Source organism: Rhinoderma darwinii (assembly GCF_050947455.1).
Source record: "Rhinoderma darwinii isolate aRhiDar2 chromosome 3 unlocalized genomic scaffold, aRhiDar2.hap1 SUPER_3_unloc_5, whole genome shotgun sequence".
Classification (NCBI taxonomy): Eukaryota; Metazoa; Chordata; class Amphibia; order Anura; family Rhinodermatidae; genus Rhinoderma; species Rhinoderma darwinii.
Genome location: NW_027461748.1, coordinates 72,255 through 98,966, shown reverse-complemented (window position 1 = coordinate 98,966; position 26,712 = coordinate 72,255). Strand labels below are relative to the sequence as shown.

General features: G+C 50.6%; 1 protein-coding gene across 2 annotated transcripts in view; it reads right to left on the bottom strand.

Annotated features, from left to right (window-relative positions):
- The window catches only part of DLG4 (discs large MAGUK scaffold protein 4), a 134,272-nt gene that overhangs the window by 90,099 nt on the left and 17,461 nt on the right, over nucleotides 1-26,712 (bottom strand). For both annotated transcript variants that reach the window (XM_075847399.1, XM_075847400.1), the window contains exons 4-7: nucleotides 23,377-23,546; nucleotides 5,273-5,409; nucleotides 1,948-2,092; nucleotides 1,681-1,819 (exon numbers count right to left, since the gene is read on the bottom strand). In XM_075847399.1, the coding sequence (XP_075703514.1) occupies nucleotides 1,681-1,819; nucleotides 1,948-2,092; nucleotides 5,273-5,409; nucleotides 23,377-23,546 (591 nt within the window). The remainder of the gene's footprint in view (nucleotides 1-1,680; nucleotides 1,820-1,947; nucleotides 2,093-5,272; nucleotides 5,410-23,376; nucleotides 23,547-26,712) is intronic.

Sequence of the window (26,712 nt, the reverse complement as noted above, 5' to 3'; positions counted from 1 at the left end):
GTCCTCCACCTCCTCCTTCTATCATGTATGGTCTGTCTGATCCCTGTCCATCTACTGCTCCACCATCTCATCTTCTCTTACCTTATCCTCTACAATATCTCTCCATCATACATCCTACCTGTCTCATCTATCTTCTCTCCTCCACCTCCTCCTTCTATCTTGTATGATCTATCTGATCCCTGTCCATCTACAGCTCCACCAACTCATGTTCTCTTACCTTATCCCCTACAATATCTCCATCATACATCCTACCTGTCTCATCTATCTTCTCTCCTCCACCTCCTCCTTCTATCTTGTATGATCTATCTGATCCCTGTCCATCTACTGCTCCACCATCTCATGTTCTCTTACCTTATCCTCTACTATATCTCTCCATCATACATCCTACCTGTCTCATCTATCTTCTATCCTCCACCTCCTCCTTCTATCATGTATGATCTATCTGATCCCTGTCCATCTACTGCTCCATCATACATCCTACCTGTCTCATCTATCTTCTATCCTCCACCTCCTCCTTCTATCATGTATGGTCTGTCTGATCCCTGTCCATCTACTGCTCCACCATCTCATCTTCTCTTACCTTATCCTCTACAATATCTCTCCATCATACATCCTACCTGTCTCATCTATCTTCTCTCCTCCACCTCCTCCTTCTATCTTGTATGATCTGTCTGATCCCTGTCCATCTACTGCTCCACCATCTCATGTTCTCTTACCTTATCCTCTACTATATCTCTCCATCATACATCCTACCTGTCTCATCTATCTTCTATCCTCCACCTCCTCCTTCTATCTTGTATGATCTGTCTGATCCCTGTCCATCTACTGCTCCATCATCTCATGTTCTCTTACCTTATCCTCTACAATATCTCTCCATCATACATCCTACCTGTCTCATCTATCTTCTATCCTCCACCACCTCCTTCTATCATGTATGGTCTGTCTGATCCCTGTCCATCTACTGCTCCATCATCTCATGTTCTCTTACCTTATCCTCTACAATATCTCTCCATCATACATCCTACCTGTCTCATCTATCTTCTATCCTCCACCTCCTCCTTCTATCATGTATGATCTGTCTGATCCCTGTCCATCTACTGCTCCATCATCTCATGTTCTCTTACCTTATCCTCTACAATATCTCTCCATCATACATCCTACCTGTCTCATCTATCTTCTATCCTCCACCTCCTCCTTCTATCATGTATGATCTGTCTGATCCCTGTCCATCTACTGCTCCATCATCTCATGTTCTCTTACCTTATCCTCTACAATATCTCTCCATCATACATCCTACCTGTCTCATCTATCTTCTATCCTCCACCTCCTCCTTCTATCTTGTATGGTCTGTCTGATCCCTGTCCATCTACTGCTCCATCATCTCATGTTCTCTTACCTTATCCTCTACAATATATCTCCATCATACATCCTACCTGTCTCATCTATCTTCTGTCCTCCACCTCCTCCTTCTATCTTGTATGGTCTATCCGATCACTGACATGTATACCACCACTCCACCATTCCTGAACCCATTTAATACTTTGGTTCCTGCTCATCTTCTCTACTGCTTCTCCATCTTTGTCTTATTGGACCAGACTTATTTCTTTTTTTTTCTACTGGTTCCCACCCCTCTGTTTTTGAGCCTTCTCATCTACCCTCTATGTATTCTCTCTCTCTTACCGTGGCACCTCCTCTTCTCCCATAAGTTCTTTTGGGATGGGGGAGTATCTGCGGGGTGAAGTTGGCGTCATAATTGGCGCATATTCAGGGCCTAGATAACTTGGGTGGCACAGGTCACTGTCCAGTTGTTGGGAGTAAGCTGGAGAGATATGAGGAGAAGAAACAACTTGAAGCTCTGTATGAAGTAACTACACAGGAGGAGATAATTAAGGGGAGGAAATTAGAGGGGACAATACAGGCTCTTCCTATATAGAGGAGGTTCCTTACAGGTGGTGATGTCCGGGGGGGCGTAGGAGTCATTCAGATAGACGTTGGTTGGTTTGGCCACTTTCAGGTAGACAATGTCTGATGTGTTCTTCAGTGCTGCAACCGCGTCTTCATGCATCACATCTTCCAGACTGACGTGGTTCACCTGAAGAACAGCACAGGCCAGTAAGGATGGATAATGTAGGAGAACATATGTATCTACAGGGACATGCCTCCAAGTACCAGGAATCTAATCCCCTCGGGCCCAGTCACAATGTGGTCATGTCTGGAGGCTCTGCTTACAAAGTAGAATAACATATTATCAGCATTCTTCTGTCTTGTTGGTGATTTGACAACAGGAAGTGCATCCATATTGTGACAACAGGAAGTGCAGCCATATTGTGACAACAGGAAATGCACCCATATTGTGAAAACAGGAAATGCACCCATATTGTGACAACAGGAAGTGCAGACATATTGTGACAAAAGAAAGTGCAGACATATTGTGACAGAAGGAAGTGCAGCCATATTGTGACAACTGGAATTGCAGACATATTGTGACAACAGGAAGTGCACCCATATTGTGACAACTGGAAGTGTAGCTATATTGAGACAACAGAAAGTGCAGACGTTTTGTGACAGAAGGAAGTGCAGCCATATTGTGACAACAGGAAGTACAGCCATATTGTGACAACAGAAAGTGCAGCAATCAAGTGACAACAGGAAGTGCAGCCATATTGTGACAACAGGAAGTGCAGAAATATTGTGAGAACAGGAAGTGCAGCCATATTGTGAGAACAGGAAGTGCAGCACCATATTGTCACAGCAGGAAGTGCTGCAATTTTCTGAAAACAGGAAGTGCAGCCATATTGTGAAAACAGGAAGTGCAGCCACATTGTGTAAACAGGAAGTGCAACCATATTGTGAAAGCAGGAAGTGCAGGCATATTGTGACAACAGGAAGTGCAGCCATATTGTGACAGAAGGACGTGCAGCCATATTGTGACAACAGGAAGTACAACCATATTGTGAGAACAGGAACTGCAGCCATATTGTGCCAGCAGGAAGTGCAACTATATTGTGAAAACGGGAAGTGCAGCCATATTGGTTTTCACCTTTTAATCAGCTTCTCAGTGAATTGTATGTTGTTGTTAAAGGAACAAGATGGCAGAAAACCAGCAAAAAAAATTATTCAAAGGTGACAACAAATATGGCTGCACTTCCTGTTGTCACAAAATGGCTGCCATAACAATCTAGGTAACTTTACCTTTGTAAACAGAAGACGATGCGTGTACTGTGGCTGCTCCTCTAATGTCTAATTGACTATTAAATAGACAATTTTATGTTTTGGATGATAATCCACTTGAAAATCAATGCACCTGCTCGGTTGTTTCCAGACTTCAATGGAGACAACCACGTACATAAACGATCATCTCTCCACTAAGTCTCACCCTATATGTGTCTGCCGCCGGCTGATTTGTGGAGCCAAGGTCACGGGAACCCTGTTCTCCCCAAACCTGTTCTCCAGCTCCTGAGTTATCTTAGTGCCCTACAACAGCTGCTGGTTGAGAACCACTGCCGTCCGCCATTACTGTGCCCAGAGGTGATGTCACTCTGCTTTGCACAGAATAGCATTTCCACAACACCTCCCCAGCTCCATCTCTCCTGGACACAACTCAACGTGAAATGTAAGAAATGAAAACTTTTGTGCACTATATAACATATGAAGCCTCGCACCCCCCACGATCATCCCAGAACAGTAGACTATGGCTCTGGCCAGAACCATGGACCGTATATATCTTTGTAAGTAAAGATCTGGATCCGAGGTCTACATGAAGAAGTATTCCACCTAAGCTTTATAGTGACCATACTAACCCAAGCACGACTGGTACATCTGTATACACTGAGCATCATTGACTCTGACCTCAAGTCTAGACACTTTCTACTCTCCGAAGGAAGCCCCAGCCACCATGAAGGTTCCCTCACACCATAGTCATAACCTTATCAAATACCAAGACTCTGGAAACAACACCAGCTAAGACTAATCACAGCCAAACTTCTTCCCAAGGTCTATGAGACTAATGATATATAATGTGCTACCTCCCCCACACCATGGAAAAATGTACCCTATATAGGTAGACACCACTCCCCATGAAATGCCTGCCACCATGTCCACATTACCAAAGTACACTGGTACAAGTAATGACGGAGTAGACCTGTCACGTTCTGCATTATATGTTTAGATAACAGTGACTGAACCAGAAACATACAGCAGAACTAGGACAGATCCGGATGTTCCTGGAGTATAATTTTAGTAGGGTCCAGAATGAGACTGCTTCTTCTCCCTAATGACTCAGAGAGAGTGACAGATACAAGGCTGGATGAACATGACCAGGTCTGATTGGAGCAATGACTACGCTCATCTCCAAGATCCATGACCAGGTCTGATTGGAGCAATGACTACGCTCATCTCCAAGATCCATGACCAGGTCTGATTGGAGCAATGACTACGCTCATCTCCAAGATCCATGACCATGTCTGATTGGAGCAATGACTACGCACATCTCCAAGATCCATGACCATGTCTGATTGGAGCAATGACTACGCACATCTCCAAGATCCATGACCAGGTCTGATTGTAGCAATGACTATGCACATCTCCAAGATCCATGACCATGTCTGATTGGAGCAATGCCTATGCACATCTCCAAGATCCATGACCATGTCTGATTGGGGCAATGACTACGCACATCTCCAAGATCCATGACCATGTCTGATTGGAGCAATGACTACGCACATCTCCAAGATCCATGACCAGGTCTGATTAGAGCAATGACTACGCACATCTCCAAGATCCATGACCAGGTTTGATTGGAGCAATGACTACGCACATCTCCAAGATCCATGACCTGGTCTGATTGGAGCAATGACTACGCACATCTCCAAGATCCATGACCAGTTCTGATCGAGTAATGACTACGCAAATCTCCAAGATCCATGACCAGGTCTGATTGGAGCAATGACTACGCACATCTCCAAGATCCATGACCGGGCTCGATACCCTCATCTTTACTACATGGAACGCTCATATTCTAGAGAGCGCAGTTTTAATGATGGAGATGATCCGTGGTCACGTCTTATCAGGGATGACGTAGAGCTGGACACTTGTGTCTCGGTAAAGAGGTCCTTACAAGACTTAATGATCTGGAGACAGCTGCTCATGTTGTATAAAGAATAACTGCAAAATATCCAGCAGCTTGTAGTATGGTGTGACCTGTATTACTACATAGACGTGGAAATCGATGATCAACCCTTCAGGAAGAAAATTAATTAGGACCCAATCTCACCGCAAGAATCTTGTCTCCAATTTGTAGCCGCATGTCCTTATGTGCAGCACCACCCTCAATAATCTTGGTAACATAAATACTGTTATCACCCGGAATATGCTGATTACCAACACCACCAGCAATGCTGAATCCAAGACCTGATGGATAGAGAAGAAAGAGAAGATAGGATGATAAGGGTAATAAAGACAAGAATGTAGAGAGAATAGGAGTGATGTCACATAGAAGCAGCCTGTGAGGAGGACATGGAGGGAGGAGACAGGAGTGATGTCACATAGAAGCTGCCTGTAAGGAGGACATGTAGAGAGGAGACAGGAGTGATGTCACATAGAAGCAGCCTGTGAGGAGGAGATGGAGGGAGGAGAAAGGAGTGATGTCACATAGAAGCAGCCTGTGAGGAGGAGATGGAGAGAGGAGACAGGAGTGATGTCACATAGAAGCAGCCTGTGAGGAGGAGATGGAGAGAGGAGACAGGAATGATGTCACATAGAAGCAGCCTGTGAGGAGGAGATGGAGAGAGGAGACAGGAGTGATGTCACATAGAAGCAGCCTGTGAGGAGGAGATGGAGGGAGGAGACAGGAGTGATGTCACATAGAAGTAGCCTGTGAGGAGGAGATGGAGAGAGGAGACAGGAGTGATGTCACATAGAAGCAGCCTGTGAGGAGGAGATGGAGAGAGAAGACAGGAGTAATGTCACATAGAAGCAGCCTGTGAGGAGGAGATGGAGAGAGGAGACAGGAGTGATGTCACATAGAAGCAGCCTGTGAGGAGAAGATGGAGAGAGGAGACAGAAGTGATGTCACATAGAAGCAGCCTGTGAGGAGGACATAGGGAGAGGAGACAGGTGTGAGGTCACATAGAAGCAGCCTGTGAGGAGGACATGGAGAGAGGAGACAGGAGTGATGTCACATAGAAGCAGCCTGTGAGGAGGAGATGGAGAGAGGAGACAGGAATGATGTTGTCACATAGAAGCAGCCTGTGAGGAGGAGATGGAGAGAGGAGACAGGAGTGATGTCACATAGAAGCAGCCTGTGAGGAGGAGATGGAGAGAGGAGACAGGAGTGATGTCACATAGAAGCAGCCTGTGAGGAGGACATGTAGAGAGGAGACAGGAGTGATGTCACATAGAAGCAGCCTGTGAGGAGGAGATGGAGGGAGGAGAAAGGAGTGATGTCACATAGAAGCAGCCTGTGAGGAGGAGATGGAGAGAGGAGACAGGAGTGATGTCACATAGAAGCAGCCTGTGAGGAGGAGATGGAGAGAGGAGACAGGAATGATGTCACATAGAAGCAGCCTGTGAGGAGGAGATGGAGAGAGGAGACAGGAGTGATGTCACATAGAAGCAGCCTGTGAGGAGGAGATGGAGGGAGGAGACAGGAGTGATGTCACATAGAAGTAGCCTGTGAGGAGGAGATGGAGAGAGAAGACAGGAGTAATGTCACATAGAAGCAGCCTGTGAGGAGGAGATGGAGAGAGGAGACAGGAGTGATGTCACATAGAAGCAGCCTGTGAGGAGAAGATGGAGAGAGGAGACAGAAGTGATGTCACATAGAAGCAGCCTGTGAGGACATAGGGAGAGGAGACAGGTGTGAGGTCACATAGAAGCAGCCTGTGAGGAGGACATGGAGAGAGGAGACAGGAGTGATGTCACATAGAAGCAGCCTGTGAGGAGGAGATGGAGAGAGGAGACAGGAATGATGTTGTCACATAGAAGCAGCCTGTGAGGAGGAGATGGAGAGAGGAGACAGGAGTGATGTCACATAGAAGCAGCCTGTGAGGAGAAGATGGAGGGAGGAGACAGAAGTGATGTCACATAGAAGCAGCCTGTGAGGAGGACATGGAAAGAGGAGACAGAAGTGATCTCACATAGAAGCAGCCTGTGAGGAGGACATAGGGAGAGGAGACAGGAGAGATGTCAAATAGAAGCAGCCTGTGAGGAGGACATGGAGAGAGGAGACAGGAGTGATGTCACATAGAAGCAGCCTGTGAGGAGGAGAAGGAGAGAGGAGACAGGAGTGATGTCACATAGAAGCAGCCTGTGAGGAGGAGATGGAGAGAGGAGACAGGAGTGATGTCACATAGAAGCAGCCTGTGAGGAGGAGATGGAGAGAGGAGACAGGAGTGATGTCACATAGAAGCAGCCTGTGCGGAGGAGATGGGGAGAGGAGACAGGAGTGATGTCACATAGAAGCAGCCTGTGAGGAGGACATGGAGGGAGGAGACAGGAGTGATGTCACATAGAAGCAGCCTGTGAGGAGGAGATTGAGAGAGGAGACAGGAGTGATGTTGTCACATAGAAGCAGCCTGTGAGGAGGAGATGGAGAGAGGAGACAGGAGTGATGTCACATAGAAGCAGCCTGTGAGGAGGACATGGAGAGAGGAGACAGGTGTGAGGTCACATAGAAGCATCCTGTGAGGAGGAGATGGAGAGAGGAGACAGGAGTGATGTCACATAGAAGCAGCCTGTGAGGAGAACATGGAGAGAGGAGACAGGACTGATGTCACATAGAAGCAGCCTGTGAGGAGGAGATGGAGAGAGGAGACAGGAGTGATGTCACATAGAAGCAGCATATGAGGAGGAGATGGAGGGAGGAGACAGGAGTGATGTCACATAGAAGCAGCCTGTGAGGAGGACATGGAGAGAGGAGACAGGAGTGATGTCACATAGAGGCAGCCTGTGCGGAGGAGATGGAGAGAGGAGACAGGAGTGATGTCACATAGAAGCAGCCTGTGAGGAGGACATGGAGAGAGGAGACAGGACTGATGTCACATAGAACCAGCCTGTGAGAAGGACATGGAGAGAGGAGGCAGGAGTGATGTCACATAGAAGCAGCCTGTGAGGAGGACATAGGGAGAGGAGACAGGTGTGAGGTCACATAGAAGCATCCTGTGAGGAGGAGATGGAGAGAGGAGACAGGAGTGATGTCACATAGAAGCAGCCTGTGAGGAGAACATGGAGAGAGGAGACAGGACTGATGTCACATAGAAGCAGCCTGTGAGGAGGAGATGGAGAGAGGAGACAGGAGTAATGTCACATAGAAGCAGCATATGAGGAGGAGATGGAGGGAGGAGACAGGAGTGATGTCACATAGAAGCAGCCTGTGAGGAGGACATGGAGAGAGGAGACAGGAGTGATGTCACATAGAAGCAGCCTGTGCGGAGGAGATGGAGAGAGGAGACAGGAGTGATGTCACATAGAAGCAGCCTGTGAGGAGGACATGGAGAGAGGAGACAGGACTGATGTCACATAGAACCAGCCTGTGAGGAGGACATGGAGAGAGGAGGCAGGAGTGATGTCACATAGAAGCAGCCTGTGAGGAGGACATAGGGAGAGGAGACAGGAGTGATGTCACATAGAAGCAGCCTGTGAGGAGGAGATGGAGAGAGGAGACAGGAGTGATGTAACATAGTAGCAGCTTGTGAGGAGGAGATGGAGAGAGGAGACAGGAATGATGTTGTCACATAGAAGCAGCCTGTGAGGAGGAGATGGAGAGAGGAGACAGGAGTGATTTCACATAGAAGAAGCATCTGAGGAGGAGATGGAGAGAGGAGACAGGAGTGATGTCACATAGAAGCAGCCTGTGAGGAGGAGATGGAGAGAGGAGACAGGAGTGATGTCACATAGAAGCAGCCTGTGAGGAGGACATGGAGAGAGGAGACAGGAGTGATGTCACATAGAAGCAGCCTGTGAGGAGGAGATGAAGAGAGGAGACAGGAGTGATGTCACATAGAAGCAGCCTGTGAGGAGGAGATGGAGAGAGGAGACAGGAATGATGTTGTCACATAGAAGCAGCCTGTGAGGAGGAGATGGAGAGAGGAGACAGGAGTGATGTCACATAGAAGCAGCCTGTGAGGAGGAGATGGAGGGAGGAGACAGAAGTGATGTCACATAGAAGCAGCCTGTGAGGAGGACATGGAAAGAGGAGACAGAAGTGATCTCACATAGAAGCAGCCTGTGAGGAGGACATAGGGAGAGGAGACAGGAGAGATGTCAAATAGAAGCAGCCTGTGAGGAGGACATGAAGAGAGGAGACAGGAGTGATGTCACATAGAAGCAGCCTGTGAGGAGGAGAAGGAGAGAGGAGACAGGAGTGATGTCACATAGAAGCAGCCTGTGAGGAGGAGATGGAGAGAGGAGACAGGAGTGATGTCACATAGAAGCAGCCTGTGAGGAGGAGATGGAGAGAGGAGACAGGAGTGATGTCACATAGAAGCAGCCTGTGCGGAGGAGATGGGGAGAGGAGACAGGAGTGATGTCACATAGAAGCAGCCTGTGAGGAGGACATGGAGGGAGGAGACAGGAGTGATGTCACATAGAAGCAGCCTGTGAGGAGGAGATTGAGAGAGGAGACAGGAGTGATGTTGTCACATAGAAGCAGCCTGTGAGGAGGAGATGGAGAGAGGAGACAGGAGTGATGTCACATAGAAGCAGCCTGTGAGGAGGACATGGAGAGAGGAGACAGGTGTGAGGTCACATAGAAGCATCCTGTGAGGAGGAGATGGAGAGAGGAGACAGGAGTGATGTCACATAGAAGAGGCCTGTGAGGAGAACATGGAGAGAGGAGACAGGACTGATGTCACATAGAAGCAGCCTGTGAGGAGGAGATGGAGAGAGGAGACAGGAGTGATGTCACATAGAAGCAGCATGTGAGGAGGAGATGGAGGGAGGAGACAGGAGTGATGTCACATAGAAGCAGCCTGTGAGGAGGACATGGAGAGAGGAGACAGGACTGATGTCACATAGAACCAGCCTGTGAGGAGGACATGGAGAGAGGAGGCAGGAGTGATGTCACATAGAAGCAGCCTGTGAGGAGGACAATATGAGAGGAGACAGGAGTGATGTCACATAGAAGCAGCCTGTGAGGAGGAGATGGAGAGAGGAGACAGGAGTGATGTCACATAGAAGCAGCATATGAGGAGGAGATGGAGGGAGGAGACAGGAGTGATGTCACATAGAAGCAGCCTGTGAGGAGGACATGGAGAGAGGAGACAGGTGTGATGTCACATAGAAGCAGCCTGTGCGGAGGAGATGGAGAGAGGAGACAGGAGTGATGTCACATAGAAGCAGCCTGTGAGGAGGACATGGAGAGAGGAGACAGGACTGATGTCACATAGAACCAGCCTGTGAGAAGGACATGGAGAGAGGAGGCAGGAGTGATGTCACATAGAAGCAGCCTGTGAGGAGGACATAGGGAGAGGAGACAGGTGTGAGGTCACATAGAAGCATCCTGTGAGGAGGAGATGGAGAGAGGAGACAGGAGTGATGTCACATAGAAGCAGCCTGTGAGGAGAACATGGAGAGAGGAGACAGGACTGATGTCACATAGAAGCAGCCTGTGAGGAGGAGATGGAGAGAGGAGACAGGAGTAATGTCACATAGAAGCAGCATATGAGGAGGAGATGGAGGGAGGAGACAGGAGTGATGTCACATAGAAGCAGCCTGTGAGGAGGACATGGAGAGAGGAGACAGGAGTGATGTCACATAGAAGCAGCCTGTGCGGAGGAGATGGAGAGAGGAGACAGGAGTGATGTCACATAGAAGCAGCCTGTGAGGAGGACATGGAGAGAGGAGACAGGACTGATGTCACATAGAACCAGCCTGTGAGGAGGACATGGAGAGAGGAGGCAGGAGTGATGTCACATAGAAGCAGCCTGTGCGGAGGAGATGGGGAGAGGAGACAGGAGTGATGTCACATAGAAGCAGCCTGTGAGGAGGACATGGAGGGAGGAGACAGGAGTGATGTCACATAGAAGCAGCCTGTGAGGAGGATATTGAGAGAGGAGACAGGAGTGATGTTATCACATAGAAGCAGCCTGTGAGGAGGAGATGGAGAGAGGAGACAGGAGTGATGTCACATAGAAGCAGCCTGTGAGGAGGACATGGAGAGAGGAGACAGGTGTGAGGTCACATAGAAGCATCCTGTGAGGAGGAGATGGAGAGAGGAGACAGGAGTGATGTCACATAGAAGCAGCCTGTGAGGAGAACATGGAGAGAGGAGACAGGACTGATGTCACATAGAAGCAGCCTGTGAGGAGGACATGGAAAGAGGAGACAGAAGTGATGTCACATAGAAGCAGCCTGTGAGGAGGACATGGAGGGAAGAGACAGTAGTGATGTCACATAGAAGCAGCCTGTGCGGAGGAGATGGAGGGAGGAGACAGGAGTGATGTCACATAGAAGCAGCCTGTGCGGAGGAGATGGAGGGAGGAGACAGGAGTGATGTCACATAGAAGCAGCCTGTGAGGAGGAGATGGAGAGAGGAGACAGGAGTGATGTCACATAGAAGCAGCCTGTGAGGAGGACATGGAGAGAGGAGACAGGAGTGATGTCACATAGAAGCAGCCTGTGAGGAGGAGATGAAGAGAGGAGACAGGAGTGATGTCACATAGAAGCAGCCTGTGAGGAGGAGATGGAGAGAGGAGACAGGAGTGATGTCACATAGAAGCAGCCTGTGAGGAGGACATGGAGGGAGGAGACAGGAGTGATGTCACATAGAAGCAGCCTGTGAGGAGGACATGGAGGGAGGAGACAGGAGTGATGTCACATAGAAGCAGCCTGTGAGGAGGAGATGGAGAGAGGAGACAGGAGTGATGTCACATAGAAGCAGCTTGTGAGGAGGAGATGGAGAGAGGAGACAGGAGTGATGTCACATAAAAGCAGCCTGTGAGGAGGACATGGAAAGAGGAGACAGAAGTGATGTCACATAGAAGCAGCCTGTGAGGAGGACATGGAGGGAAGAGACAGTAGTGATGTCACATAGAAGCAGCCTGTGCGGAGGAGATGGAGGGAGGAGACAGGAGTGATGTCACATAGAAGCAGCCTGTGAGGAGGAGATGGAGAGAGGAGACAGGAGTGATGTCACATAGAAGCAGCCTGTGAGGAGGACATGGAGAGAGGAGACAGGAGTGATGTCACATAGAAGTAGCCTGTGAGGAGGAGATGGAGAGAGGAGACAGGAGTGATGTCACATAGAAGCAACCTGTGAGGAGGAGATGGAGAGAGGAGACAGGAGTGATGTCACATAGAAGCAGCCTGTGAGGAGGAGATGGAGAGAGGAGACAGGAGTGATGTCACATAGAAGCAGCCTGTGAGGAGGAGATGGAGAGAGGAGACAGGAGTGATGTCACATAGAAGCAGCCTGTGAGGAGGACATGGAGGGAGGAGACAGGAGTGATGTCACATAGAAGTAGCCTGTCAGGAGGAGATGGAGAGAGTAGACAGGAGTGATGTCACATAGAAGCAGCCTGTGAGGAGGAGATGGAGAGAGGAGACAGGAGTGATTTCACATAGAAGCAGCCTGTGAGGAGGAGATGGAGAGAGGAGACAGGAGTGATGTCACATAGAAGCAGCCTGTGAGGAGGAGATGGAGAGAGGAGACAGGAGTGATGTCACATAGAAGCAGCATATGAGGAGGAGATGGAGGGAGGAGACAGGAGTGATGTCACATAGAAGCAGCCTGTGAGGAGGACATGGAGAGAGGAGACAGGAGTGATGTCACATAGAGGCAGCCTGTGCGGAGGAGATGGAGAGAGGAGACAGGAGTGATGTCACATAGAAGCAGCCTGTGAGGAGGACATGGAGAGAGGAGACAGGACTGATGTCACATAGAACCAGCCTGTGAGGAGGACATAGGGAGAGGAGACAGGAGTGATGTCACATAGAAGCAGCCTGTGAGGAGGAGATGGAGAGAGGAGACAGGAGTGATGTCACATAGAAGCAGCCTGTGAGGAGGACATGGAGAGAGGAGACAGGACTGATGTCACATAGAACCAGCCTGTGAGGAGGACATAGGGAGAGGAGACAGGAGTGATGTCACATAGAAGCAGCCTGTGAGGAGGAGATGGAGAGAGGAGACAGGAGTGATGTCACATAGAAGCAGCATATGAGGAGGAGATGGAGGGAGGAGACAGGAGTGATGTCACATAGAAGCAGCCTGTGAGGAGGACATGGAGAGAGGAGACAGGAGTGATGTCACATAGAAGCAGCCTGTGCGGAGGAGATGGAGAGAGGAGACAGGAGTGATGTCACATAGAAGCAGCCTGTGAGGAGGACATGGAGAGAGGAGACAGGACTGATGTCACATAGAACCAGCCTGTGAGGAGGACATGGAGAGAGGAGGCAGGAGTGATGTCACATAGAAGCAGCCTGTGAGGAGGACATAGGGAGAGGAGACAGGTGTGAGGTCACATAGAAGCATCCTGTGAGGAGGAGATGGAGAGAGGAGACAGGAGTGATGTCACATAGAAGCAGCCTGTGAGGAGAACATGGAGAGAGGAGACAGGACTGATGTCACATAGAAGCAGCCTGTGAGGAGGAGATGGAGAGAGGAGACAGGAGTAATGTCACATAGAAGCAGCATATGAGGAGGAGATGGAGGGAGGAGACAGGAGTGATGTCACATAGAAGCAGCCTGTGAGGAGGAGATGGAAAGAGGAGACAGGAGTGATGTAACATAGTAGCAGCCTGTGAGGAGGAGATGGAGAGAGGAGACAGGAGTGATTTCGCATAGAAGCAGCCTGTGAGGAGGAGATGGAGAGAGGAGACAGGAGTGATGTCACATAGAAGAAGCCTCTGAGGAGGAGATGGAGAGAGGAGACAGGAGTGATGTCACATAGAAGCAGCCTGTGAGGAGGAGATGGAGAGAGGAGACAGGAGTGATGTCACATAGAAGCAGCCTGTGAGGAGGACATGGAGAGAGGAGACAGGAGTGATGTCACATAGAAGCAGCCTGTGAGGAGGAGATGAAGAGAGGAGACAGGAGTGATGTCACATAGAAGCAGCCTGTGAGGAGGAGATGGAGAGAGGAGACAGGAGTGATGTCACATAGAAGCAGCCTGTGAGGAGGACATGGAGGGAGGAGACAGGAGTGATGTCACATAGAAGCAGCCTGTGAGGAGGAGATGGAGAGAGGAGACAGGAGTGATGTCACATAGAAGCAGCCTGTGAGGAGGAGATGGAGAGAGGAGACAGGAGTGATGTCACATAGAAGCAGCTTGTGAGGAGGAGATGGAGAGAGGAGACAGGAGTGATGTCACATAGAAGCAGCCTGTGAGGAGGACATGGAAAGAGGAGACAGAAGTGATGTCACATAGAAGCAGCCTGTGAGGAGGACATGGAGGGAAGAAACAGTAGTGATGTCACATAGAAGCAGCCTGTGCGGAGGAGATGGAGGGAGGAGACAGGAGTGATGTCACATAGAAGCAGCCTGTGAGGAGGAGATGGAGAGAGGAGACAGGAGTGATGTCACATAGAAGCAGCCTGTGAGGAGGACATGGAGAGAGGAGACAGGAGTGATGTCACATAGAAGTAGCCTGTGAGGAGGAGATGGAGAGAGGAGACAGGAGTGATGTCACATAGAAGCAGCCTGTGAGGAGGAGATGGAGAGAGGAGACAGGAGTGATGTCACATAGAAGCAGCCTGTGAGGAGGAGATGGAGAGAGGAGACAGGAGTGATGTCACATAGAAGCAGCCTGTGAGGAGGAGATGGAGAGAGGAGACAGGAGTGATGTCACATAGAAGCAGCCTGTGAGGAGGACATGGAGGGAGGAGACAGGAGTGATGTCACATAGAAGTAGCCTGTCAGGAGGAGATGGAGAGAGTAGACAGGAGTGATGTCACATAGAAGCAGCCAGTGAGGAGGAGATGGAGAGAGGAGACAGGAGTGATTTCACATAGAAGCAGCCTGTGAGGAGGAGATGGAGAGAGGAGACAGGAGTGATGTCACATAGAAGCAGCCTGTGAGGAGAAGATGGAGAGAGGAGACAGGAGTGATGTCACATAGAAGCAGCCTGTGAGGAGGAGATGGAGAGAGGAGACAGGAGTGATGTCACATAGAAGCAGCCTGTGAGGAGGACATGGAGGGAGGAGACAGGAGTGAAGTCACATAGAAACAGCCTGTGCGGAGGAGATGGAGAGAGGAGACAGGAGTGATGTCACATAGAAGTAGCCTGTGAGGAGGACATAGGGAGAGGAGACAGGAGTGATGTCACATAGAAGCAGCCTGTGAGGAGGACATAGGGAGAGGAGACAGGAGTGATGTCACATAGAAGCAGCCTGTGAGGAGGAGATGGAGAGAGGAGACAGGAGTGATGTAACATAGTAGCAGCCTGTGAGGAGGAGATGGAGAGAGGAGACAGGAGTGATTTCGCATAGAAGCAGCCTGTGAGGAGGAGATGGAGAGAGGAGACAGGAGTGATGTCACATAGAAGAAGCCTGTGAGGAGGAGAAGAAGGGAGGAGACAGGAGTGATGTCACATAGAAGCAGCCTGTGAGGAGGAGATGGAGAGAGTAGACAGGAGTGATGTGACATAGAAGCAGCCTGTGAGGAGGAGATGGAGAGAGGAGACAGGAGTGATGTCACAAAGAAGCAGCCTGTGAGAAGGACATGGAAAGAGGAGACAGAAGTGATGTCACATAGAAGCAGCCTGTGAGGAGGACATAGGGAGAGGAGACAGGAGTGATGTCACATAGAAGCAGCCTGTGAGGAGGACATGGAGAGAGGAGACAGGAGTGATGTCACATAGAAGCAGCCTGTGAGGAGGACATGGAGAGAGGAGACAGGAGTGATGTCACATAGAAGCAGCCTGTGAGGAGGAGATGGAGAGAGAAGACAGGAGTGATGTTGTCACATAGAAGCTGCCTGTGAGGAGGAGATGGAGAGAGGAGACAGGAGTGATGTTGTCACATAGAAGCAGCCTGTGAGGAGGAGATGGAGAGAGGAGACAGGACTGATGTCACATAGAACCAGCCTGTGAGGAGGACATGGAGAGAGGAGACAGGAGTGATGTCACATAGAAGCAGCCTGTGAGGAGGACATAGGGAGAGGAGACAGGAGTGATGTCACATAGAAGCTGCCTGTGAGGAGGAGATGGAGAGAGGAGACAGGAGTGATGTCACATAGAAGCAGCCTCTGAGGAGGAGATGGAGAGAGGAGACAGGAGTGATGTCACATAGAAGCAGCCTGTGAGGAGGACATGGAGAGAGGAGACAGGAGTGATGTCACATAGAAGCAGCCTGTGAGGAGGAGATGGAGAGAGGAGACAGGAGTGATGTCACATAGAAGCAGCCTGTGAGGAGGAGATGGAGAGAGGAGACAGGAGTGATGTCACATAGAAGCAGCCTGTGAGGAGAAGATGGATAAAGGAGACAGAAGTGATGTCACATAGAAGCAGCCTGTGAGGAGGAGATGGAGAGAGGAGACAGGAGTGATGTAACATAGTAGCAGCCTGTGAGGAGGAGATGGAGAGAGGAGACAGGAGTGATGTCACATAGAAGCAGCCTGTGTCGAGGAGATGGGGAGAGGAGACAGGAGTGATGTCACATAGAAGCAGCCTGTGAGGAGGACATGGAGGGAGGAGACAGGAGTGATGTCACAATGAAGCAGCCTGTGAGGAGGAGATGGAGAGAGGAGACAGGAGTGATGTTGTCACATAGAAGCAGCCTGTGAGGAGGAGATGGAGAGAGGAGACAGGAGTGATGTCACATAGAAGAAGCCTGTGAGGAGGACATAGGGAGAGGAGACAGGAGTGATGTCACATAGAAGCAGCCTGTGAGGAGGAGATGGAGAGAGGAGACAGGAGTGATGTCACATAGAAGCAGCCTGTGAGGAGGAGATGGAGAGAGGAGACAGGAATGATGTCACATAGAAGCAGCCTGTGAGGAGGACATGGAGAGAGGAGACAGGAGTGATGTCACATAGAAGTAGCCTGTGAGGAGGAGATGGAGAGAGGAGACAGGAGTGATGTCACATAGAAGCAGCCTGTGAGGAGGAGATGGAGAGAGGAGACAGGAGTGATGTCACATAGAAGCAGCCTGTGAGGAGGACATAGGGAGAGGAGACAGGAGTGATGTCACATAGAAGCAGCCTGTGAGGAGGACATGGAGAGAGGAGACAGGAGTGATGTCACATAGAAGCAGCCTGTGAGGAGGAGATGGAGAGAGGAGACAGGAGTGATGTTGTCACATAGAAGCAGCCTGTGAGGAGGAGATGGAGAGAGGAGACAGGAGTGATGTTGTCACATAGAAGCAGACTGTGAGGAGGAGATGGAGAGAGGAGACAGGACTGATGTCACATAGAACCAGCCTGTGAGGAGGACATGGAGAGAGGAGACAGGAGTGATGTCACATAGAAGCAGCCTGTGAGGAGGACATAGGGAGAGGAGACAGGAGTGATGTCACATAGAAGCTGCCTGTGAGGAGGAGATGGAGAGAGGAGACAGGAGTGATGTCACATAGAAGCAGCCTCTGAGGAGGAGATGGAGAGAGGAGACAGGAGTGATGTCACATAGAAGCAGCCTGTGAGGAGGAGATGGAGAGAGGAGACAGGAGTGATGTCACATAGAAGCAGCCTGTGAGGAGGAGATGGAGAGAGGAGACAGGAGTGATGTCACATAGAAGCAGCCTGTGAGGAGGAGATGGAGAGAGGAGACAGGAGTGATGTCACATAGAAGCAGCCTGTGAGGAGAAGATGGATAGAGGAGACAGAAGTGATGTCACATAGAAGCAGCCTGTGAGGAGGAGATGGAGAGAGGAGACAGGAGTGATGTAACATAGTAGCAGCCTGTGAGGAGGAGATGGAGAGAGGAGACAGGAGTGATGTCACATAGAAGCAGCCTGTGCCGAGGAGATGGGGAGAGGAGACAGGAGTGATGTCACATATAAGCAGCCTGTGAGGAGAAGATGGAGAGAGGAGACAGAAGTGATGTCACATAGAAGCAGCCTGTGAGGAGGACATGGAGGGAGGAGACAGGAGTGATGTCACATAGAAGCAGCCTGTGAGTGATGTTGTCACATAGAAGCAGCCTGTGAGGAGGAGATGGAGAGAGGAGACAGGACTGATGTCACATAGAAGCAGCCTGTGAGGAGGAGATGGAGAGAGGAGACAGGAGTGATGTCACATAGAAGCAGCCTGTGAGGAGGACATGGAGGGAGGAGACAGGAGTGATGTCACATAGAAGTAGCCTGTGAGGAGGAGATGGAGAGAGGAGACAGGAGTGATGTCACATAGAAGCAGCCTGTGAGGAGGAGATGGAGAGAGGAGACAGGAGTGATGTCACATAGAAGCAGCCTGTGAGGAGGACATAGGGAGAGGAGACAGGAGTGATGTCACATAGAAGCAGCCTGTGAGGAGGACATGGAGAGAGGAGACAGGAGTGATGTCACATAGAAGCAGCCTGTGAGGAGGACATGGAGAGAGGAGACAGGAGTGATGTCACATAGAAGCAGCCTGTGAGGAGGAGATGGAGAGAGGAGACAGGAGTGATGTTGTCACATAGAAGCAGCCTGTGAGGAGGAGATGGAGAGAGGAGACAGGAGTGATGTTGTCACATAGAAGCAGACTGTGAGGAGGAGATGGAGAGAGGAGACAGGACTGATGTCACATAGAACCAGCCTGTGAGGAGGACATGGAGAGAGGAGACAGGAGTGATGTCACATAGAAGCAGCCTGTGAGGAGGACATAGGGAGAGGAGACAGGAGTGATGTCACATAGAAGCTGCCTGTGAGGAGGAGATGGAGAGAGGAGACAGGAGTGATGTCACATAGAAGCAGCCTCTGAGGAGGAGATGGAGAGAGGAGACAGGAGTGATGTCACATAGAAGCAGCCTGTGAGGAGGAGATGGAGAGAGGAGACAGGAGTGATGTCACATAGAAGCAGCCTGTGAGGAGGAGATGGAGAGAGGAGACAGGAGTGATGTCACATAGAAGCAGCCTGTGAGGAGGAGATGGAGAGAGGAGACAGGAGTGATGTCACATAGAAGCAGCCTGTGAGGAGAAGATGGATAGAGGAGACAGAAGTGATGTCACATAGAAGCAGCCTGTGAGGAGGAGATGGAGAGAGGAGACAGGAGTGATGTAACATAGTAGCAGCCTGTGAGGAGGAGATGGAGAGAGGAGACAGGAGTGATGTCACATAGAAGCAGCCTGTGCCGAGGAGATGGGGAGAGGAGACAGGAGTGATGTCACATATAAGCAGCCTGTGAGGAGAAGATGGAGAGAGGAGACAGAAGTGATGTCACATAGAAGCAGCCTGTGAGGAGGACATGGAGGGAGGAGACAGGAGTGATGTCACATAGAAGCAGCCTGTGAGTGATGTTGTCACATAGAAGCAGCCTGTGAGGAGGAGATGGAGAGAGGAGACAGGACTGATGTCACATAGAAGCAGCCTGTGAGGAGGAGATGGAGAGAGGAGACAGGACTGATGTCACATAGAACCAGCCTGTGAGGAGGACATGGAGAGAGGAGACAGGAGTGATGTCACATAGAAGCAGCCTGTGAGGAGGAGATGGAGAGAGGAGACAGGAGTGATGTCACATAGAAGCAGCCTGTGAGGAGGAGATGGAGAGAGGAGACAGGAGTGATGTCACATAGAAGCAGCCTGTGAGGAGGACATAGGGAGAGGAGACAGGAGTGATGTCATATAGAAGAAGCCTGTAATGAGGACATAGGGAGAGGAGACAGGAGTGATGTCACATAGAAGCAGCCTGTGAGGAGGAGATGGAAGGAGGAGACAGGAGTGATGTCACATAGAAGCAGCCTGTGAGGAGGAGATGGAGAGAGGAGACAGGAGTGATGTCACATAGAAGCAGCCTGTGAGGAGGAGATGGAGAGAGGAGACAGGAGTGATGTCACATAGAAGCAGCCTGTGAGGAGGAGATGGAGAGAGGAGACAGGAGTGATGTCACATAGAAGCAGCTTGTGAGGAGGACATGGAGGGAGGAGACAGGAGTGAAGTCACATAGAAACAGCCTGTGCGGAGGAGATGGAGAGAGGAGACAGGAGTGATGTCACATAGAAGTAGCCTGTGAGGAGGACATAGGGAGAGGAGACAGGAGTGATGTCACATAGAAGCAGCCTGTGAGGAGGACATAGGGAGAGGAGACAGGAGTGATGTCACATAGAAGCAGCCTGTGAGGAGGAGATGGAGAGAGGAGACAGGAGTGATGTCACATAGAAGCAGCCTCTGAGGAGGAGATGGAGAGAGGAGACAGGAGTGATGTCACATAGAAGCAGCCTGTGAGGAGGAGATGGAGAGAGGAGACAGGAGTGATGTCACATAGAAGCAGCCTGTGAGGAGGAGATGGAGAGAGGAGACAGGAGTGATGTCACATAGAAGCAGCCTGTGAGGAGGACATAGAGAGAGGAGACAGGAGTGATGTCACATAGAAGCAGCCTGTGAGGAGGACATAGAGAGAGGAGACAGGAGTGATGTCACATAGAAGCAGCCTGTGAGGAGGAGATGAAGGGAGGAGACAGGAGTGATGTCACATAGAAGCAGCCTGTGAGGAGGACATGGAGGGAGGAGACAGGAGTGATGTCACATAGAAGCAGCCTGTGAGGAGGACATGGAGAGAGGAGACAGGAGTGATGTGACATAGAAGCAGCCTGTGAGGAGGACATAGAGAGAGGAGACAGGAGTGATGTCACATAGAAGCAGCCTGTGAGGAGGAGATGGAGGGAGGAGACAGGAGTGATGTCACATAGAAGCAGCCTGTGAGGAGGACATGGAGGGAGGAGACAGGAGTGATGTCACATAGAAGCAGCCTGTGAGGAGGAGATGGAGAGAGGAGACAGGAGTGATGTCACATAGAAGCAGCCTGTGAGGAGGACATGGAGAGAGGAGACAGGAGTGATGTCACATAGAAGCAGCCTGTGAGGAGGAGATGGAAAGAGGAGACAGGAGTGATGTTGTCACATAGAAGCAGCCTCTGAGGAGGAGATGGAGAGAGGAGACAGGAGTGATGTCACATAGAAGCAGCCTGTGAGGAGGAGATGGAGAGAGGAGACAGGAGTGATGTCACATAGAAGCAGCCTGTGAGGAGGACATGGAGAGAGGAGACAGGAGTGATGTCACATAGAAGCAGCCTGTGAGGAGGAGATGGAGAGAGGAGACAGGAGTGATGTTGTCACATAGAAGCAGCCTGTGAGGAGGAGATGGAGAGAGGAGACAGGAGTGATGTCACATAGAAGCAGCCTGTGAGGAGGACATAGGGAGAGGAGACAGGAGTGATGTCACATAGAAGCAGCCTCTGAGGAGGAGATGGAGAGAGGAGACAGGAGTGATGTCACATAGAAGCAGCCAGTGAGGAGGAGATGGAGGGAAGAGACAGGAGTGATGTCACATAGAAGCAGCCTGTGAGGAGGAGATGGAGAGAGGAGACAGGAGTGATGTCACATAGAAGCAGCCTGTGAGGAGGACATGGAGAGCGGAGACAGGAGTGATGTCACATAGAAGCAGCCTGTGAGGAGGAGATGGAGAGAGGAGACAGGAGTGATGTTGTCACATAGAAGCAGCCTCTGAAGAGGAGATGGAGAGAGGAGACAGGAGTGATGTCACATAGAAGCAGCCTGTGAGGAGGAGATGGAGAGAGGAGACAGGAGTGATGTCACATAAAAGCAGCCTGTGAGGAGGACATGGAGAGAGGAGACAGGAGTGATGTCACATAGAAGCAGCCTGTGAGGAGGAGATGGAGAGAGGAGACAGGAGTGATGTTGTCACATAGAAGCAGCCTGTGAGGAGGAGATGGAGAGAGGAGACAGGACTGATGTCACATAGAAGCAGCCTGTGAGGAGGACATGGAGAGAGGAGACAGGAGTGATGTCACATAGAAGCAGCCTGTGAGGAGGACATAGGGAGAGGAGACAGGAGTGATGTCACATAGAAGCAGCCTGTGAGGAGGAGATGGAGAGAGGAGACAGGAGTGATGTCACATAGAAGCAGCCTCTGAGGAGGAGATGGAGAGAGGAGACAGGAGTGATGTCACATAGAAGCAGCCTGTGAGGAGGAGATGGAGAGAGGAGACAGGAGTGATGTCACATAGAAGCAGCCTGTGAGGAGGAGATGGAGAGAGGAGACAGGAGTGATGTCACATAGAAGCAGCCTGTGAGGAGGACATAGAGAGAGGAGACAGGAGTGATGTCACATAGAAGCAGCCTGTGAGGAGGACATAGAGAGAGGAGACAGGAGTGATGTCACATAGAAGCAGCCTGTGAGGAGGAGATGGAGGGAGGAGACAGGAGTGATGTCACATAGAAGCAGCCTGTGAGGAGGACATGGAGGGAGGAGACAGGAGTGATGTCACATAGAAGCAGCCTGTGAGGAGGACATGGAGAGAGGAGACAGGAGTGATGTCACATAGAAGCAGCCTGTGAGGAGGACAAGGAGGGAGGAGACAGAAGTGATGTCACATAGAAGCAGCCTGTGAGGAGGAGATGGAGAGAGGAGACAGGAGTGATGTCACATAGAAGCAGCCAGTGAGGAGGAGATGGAGGGAGGAGACAGGAGTGATGTCACATAGAAGCAGGCTGTGAGGAGGACATGGAGGGAGGAGACAGGAGTGATGTCACATAGAAGCATCCTGTGAGGAGGACATGGAGAGAGGAGACAGGAGTGATGTCACATAGAAGCAGCCTGTGAGGAGGACAAGGAGGGAGGAGACAGAAGTGATGTCACATAGAAGCAGCCTGTGAGGAGGAGATGGAGAGAGGAGACAGGAGTGATGTCACATAGAAGCAGCCTGTGAGGAGGACAAGGAGGGAGGAGACAGGAGTGATGTCACATAGAAGCAGCCTGTGAGGAGGACATGGAGAGAGGAGACAGGAGTAATGTCACATAGAAGCAGCCTGTGAGGAGGACATGGAGGGAGGAGACAGGAGTGATGTCACATAGAACCAGCCTGTGAGGAGGAGATGGAGAGAGGAGACAGGAGTGATGTCACATAGAAGCAGCCTGTGAGGAGGACATGGAGAGAGGAGACAGGAGTGATGTCACATAGAAGCAGCCTGTGAGGAGGACATGGAGAGAGGAGACAGGAGTGATGTCACATAGAAGCAGCCAGTGTGTATATATAAGTTATATCCTAGCGTAATAACATATTATATAATAGGTCACATCTCCGGCCTGTATAATAATATCTATAATGGGGTTCTGCATGCCGGTCAGTTATTGTATATCCACCAATAATGTAATATGTTGCATATGAATAATTTCTAAAGAGATGATATAAATTCCAAGAGCATCTCCACCCGCCACTGTGCCAACCATGCCAACATGTCTACAATGCCCGGGTTCCGCCCCGGCATTTTCTTTTCGGCTGTTTCTCACTTTACCTTTCGGACCCTTAATCAGTTTGATTTCAATGATTTTCTCAGATGCCGGCTTCCTGCGCATCACGTAGAGACGGACAATGGAACCGGCGTCCTTCAAAGCTTCCACCGCCGTGCTGTGTGTCACCTCACGCACATCCACCTCATTCACAAAGAGGATACTGTCGTTCACCCTGAGGGAGGGAGTTATGGGGTGGAAGTGACAGGAGAGAATGTGGGGGGAGGTCAGGATGGAGCAGGGGATGAGTGGTGGAATAAAGGTGCATGGAGAGGGGAAGAGGACACAAGAGAGAGGTGATCAGTGCCAGGACATACAAGACTGCACAAAACACTCACAATCAAGAGAAAAGGAAAAATACAACCCAAGACTTTCTAATGATCGTGGAGAACCTGGCCAGGCTGCCGGGATGTTCAGGTGCCCCTCCTGCCATGTCTCATCTCAGTAAGTGACAACCATATAGTGGCGTCACCATGCTGGTCCCTTATCTAATGATCATGGATAACCTGGCCAGGATGCCGGGATGTTCAGGTGCCCCTCCTGCCATGTCTCATCTCAGTAAGTGACAACCATATAGTGGCGTCACCATGCTGGTCCCTTATCTAATGATCGTGGAGAACCTGGCCAGGCTGCCGGGATGTTCAGGTGCCCCTTCGGCCATGTCTCATCTCAGTAAGTGACAACCATATAGTGGCGTCACCATGCTGGTCCCTTATCTAATGATCATGGATAACCTGGCCAGGATGCCGGGATGTTCAGGTGCCCCTCCTGCCATGTCTCATCTCAGTAAGTGACAACCATATAGTGGCATCACCATGCTGGTCCCTTATCTAATGATCGTGGAGAACCTGGCCAGGCTGCCGGGATGTTCAGGTGCCCCTCCTGCCATGTCTCATCTCAGTAAGTGACAACCATATAGTGGCATCACCATGCCGCTCCCTTATCTAATGATCGTGGAGAACCTGGCCAGGCTGCCGGGATGTTCAGGTGCCCCTCCTGCCATGTCTCATCTCAGTACGTGACAACCATATAGTGGTGTCACCATGCTGGTCCCTTATCTAATGATCATGGATAACCTGGCCAGGATGCCGGGATGTTCAGGTGCCCCTCCTGCCATGTCTCATCTCAGTAAGTGACAACCATATAATGGCATCACCATGCTGGTCCCTTATCTAATTATCGTGGAGAACCTGGCCAGGCTGCCGGGATGTTCAGGTGCCCCTCCTGTCATGTCTCATCTCAGTAAGTGACAACCATGTAGTGGCATCACCATGCCGGTCCCTTATCTAATGATCGTGGAGAACCTGGCCAGGCTGCCGGGATGTTTAGGTGCCCCTCCTGCCATGTCTCATCTCAATAAGTGACAACCATATAGTGGCATCACCATGCTGGTCCCTTATCTAATGATCATGGAGAACCTGGCCAGGCTGCCGGGATGTTCAGGTGCCCCTCCTGCCATGTCTCATCTCAGTACGTGAAAACCATATAGTGGCATCACCATGCTGGCCCCTTATCTAATGATCGTGGAGAACCTGGCCAGGCTGCCGGGATGTTCAGGTGCCCCTCCTGCCATGTCTCATCTCAGTAAGTGAAAACCATATAGTGGCATCACCATGCTGGTCCCTTATCTAATGATCGTGGAGAACCTGGCCAGGCTGCCGGGATGTTCAGGTGCCCCTCCTGCCATGTCTCATCTCAGTAAGTGACAACCATATAGTGGCATCACCATGCTGGCCCCTTATCTAATGATCGTGGAGAACCTGGCCAGGCTGCCGGGATGTTCAGGTGCCCCTCCTGCCATGTCTCATCTCAGTAAGTGACAACCATGTAGTGGCTTCACCATGCTGGTCCCTTATCTAATGATCATGGATAACCTGGCCAGGCTGCCGGGATGTTTAGGTGCCCCTCCTGCCATGTCTCATCTCAATAAGTGACAACCATATAGTGGCGTCACCATGCTGGTCCCTTATCTAATGATCATGGAGAACCTGGCCAGGCTGCCGGGATGTTCAGGTGCCCCTCCTGCCATGTCTCATCTCAGTAAGTGACAACCATATAGTGGCATCACCATGCTGGTCCCTTATCTAATGATCGTGGAGAACCTGGCCAGGCTGCCGGGATGTTCAGGTGCCCCTCCTGCCATGTCTCATCTCAGTAAGTGACAACCATATAGTGGCGTCACCATGCTGGTCCCTTATCTAATGATCGTGGAGAACCTGGCCAGGCTGCCGGGATGTTCAGGTGCCCCTCCTGCCATGTCTCATCTCAGTAAGTGACAACCATATAGTGGCGTCACCATGCTGGTCCCTTATCTAATGATCGTGGAGAACCTGGCCAGGCTGCCGGGATGTTCAGGTGCCCCTCCTGCCATGTCTCATCTCAGTAAGTGACAACCATATAATGGCATCACCAAGCTGGTCCCTTATCTAATGATCGTGGAGAACCTGGCCAGGCTGCCGGGATGTTCAGGTGCCCCTCCTGCCATGTCTCATCTCAGTAAGTGACAACCATATAGTGGCATCACCAAGCTGGTCCCTTATCTAATGATCGTGGAGAACCTGGCCAGGCTGCCGGGATGTTCAGGTGCCCCTCCTGCCATGTCTCATCTCAGTAAGTGACAACCATATAGTGGCGTCACCATGCTGGTCCCTTATCTAATGATCATGGATAACCTGGCCAGGATGCCGGGATGTTCAGGTGCCCCTCCTGCCATGTCTCATCTCAGTAAGTGACAACCATATAGTGGCATCACCATGCTGGTCCCTTATCTAATGATCGTGGAGAACCTGGCCAGGCTGCCGGGATGTTCAGGTGCCCCTCCTGCCATGTCTCATCTCAGTAAGTGACAACCATATAGTGGCGTCACCATGCTGGTCCCTTATCTAATGATCATCGAGAACCTGGCCAGGCTGCCGGGATGTTCAGGTGCCCCTCCTGTCATGTCTCATCTCAGTAAGTGACAACCATATAGTGGCGTCACCATGCTGGTCCCTTATCTAATGATCGTGGAGAACCTGGCCAGGCTGCCGGGATGTTCAGGTGCCCCTCCTGTCATGTCTCATCTCAGTAAGTGACAACCATATAGTGGCGTCACCATGCTGGTCCCTTATCTAATGATCGTGGAGAACCTGGCCAGGCTGCCGGGATGTTCAGGTGCCCCTCCTGCCATGTCTCATCTCAGTACGTGACAACCATATAGTGGCATCACCATGCTGGTCCCTTATCTAATGATCGTGGAGAACCTGGCCAGGCTGCCGGGATGTTCAGGTGCCCCTCCTGCCATGTCTCATCTCAGTAAGTGACAACCATATAGTGGCATCACCATGCTGGTCCCTTATCTA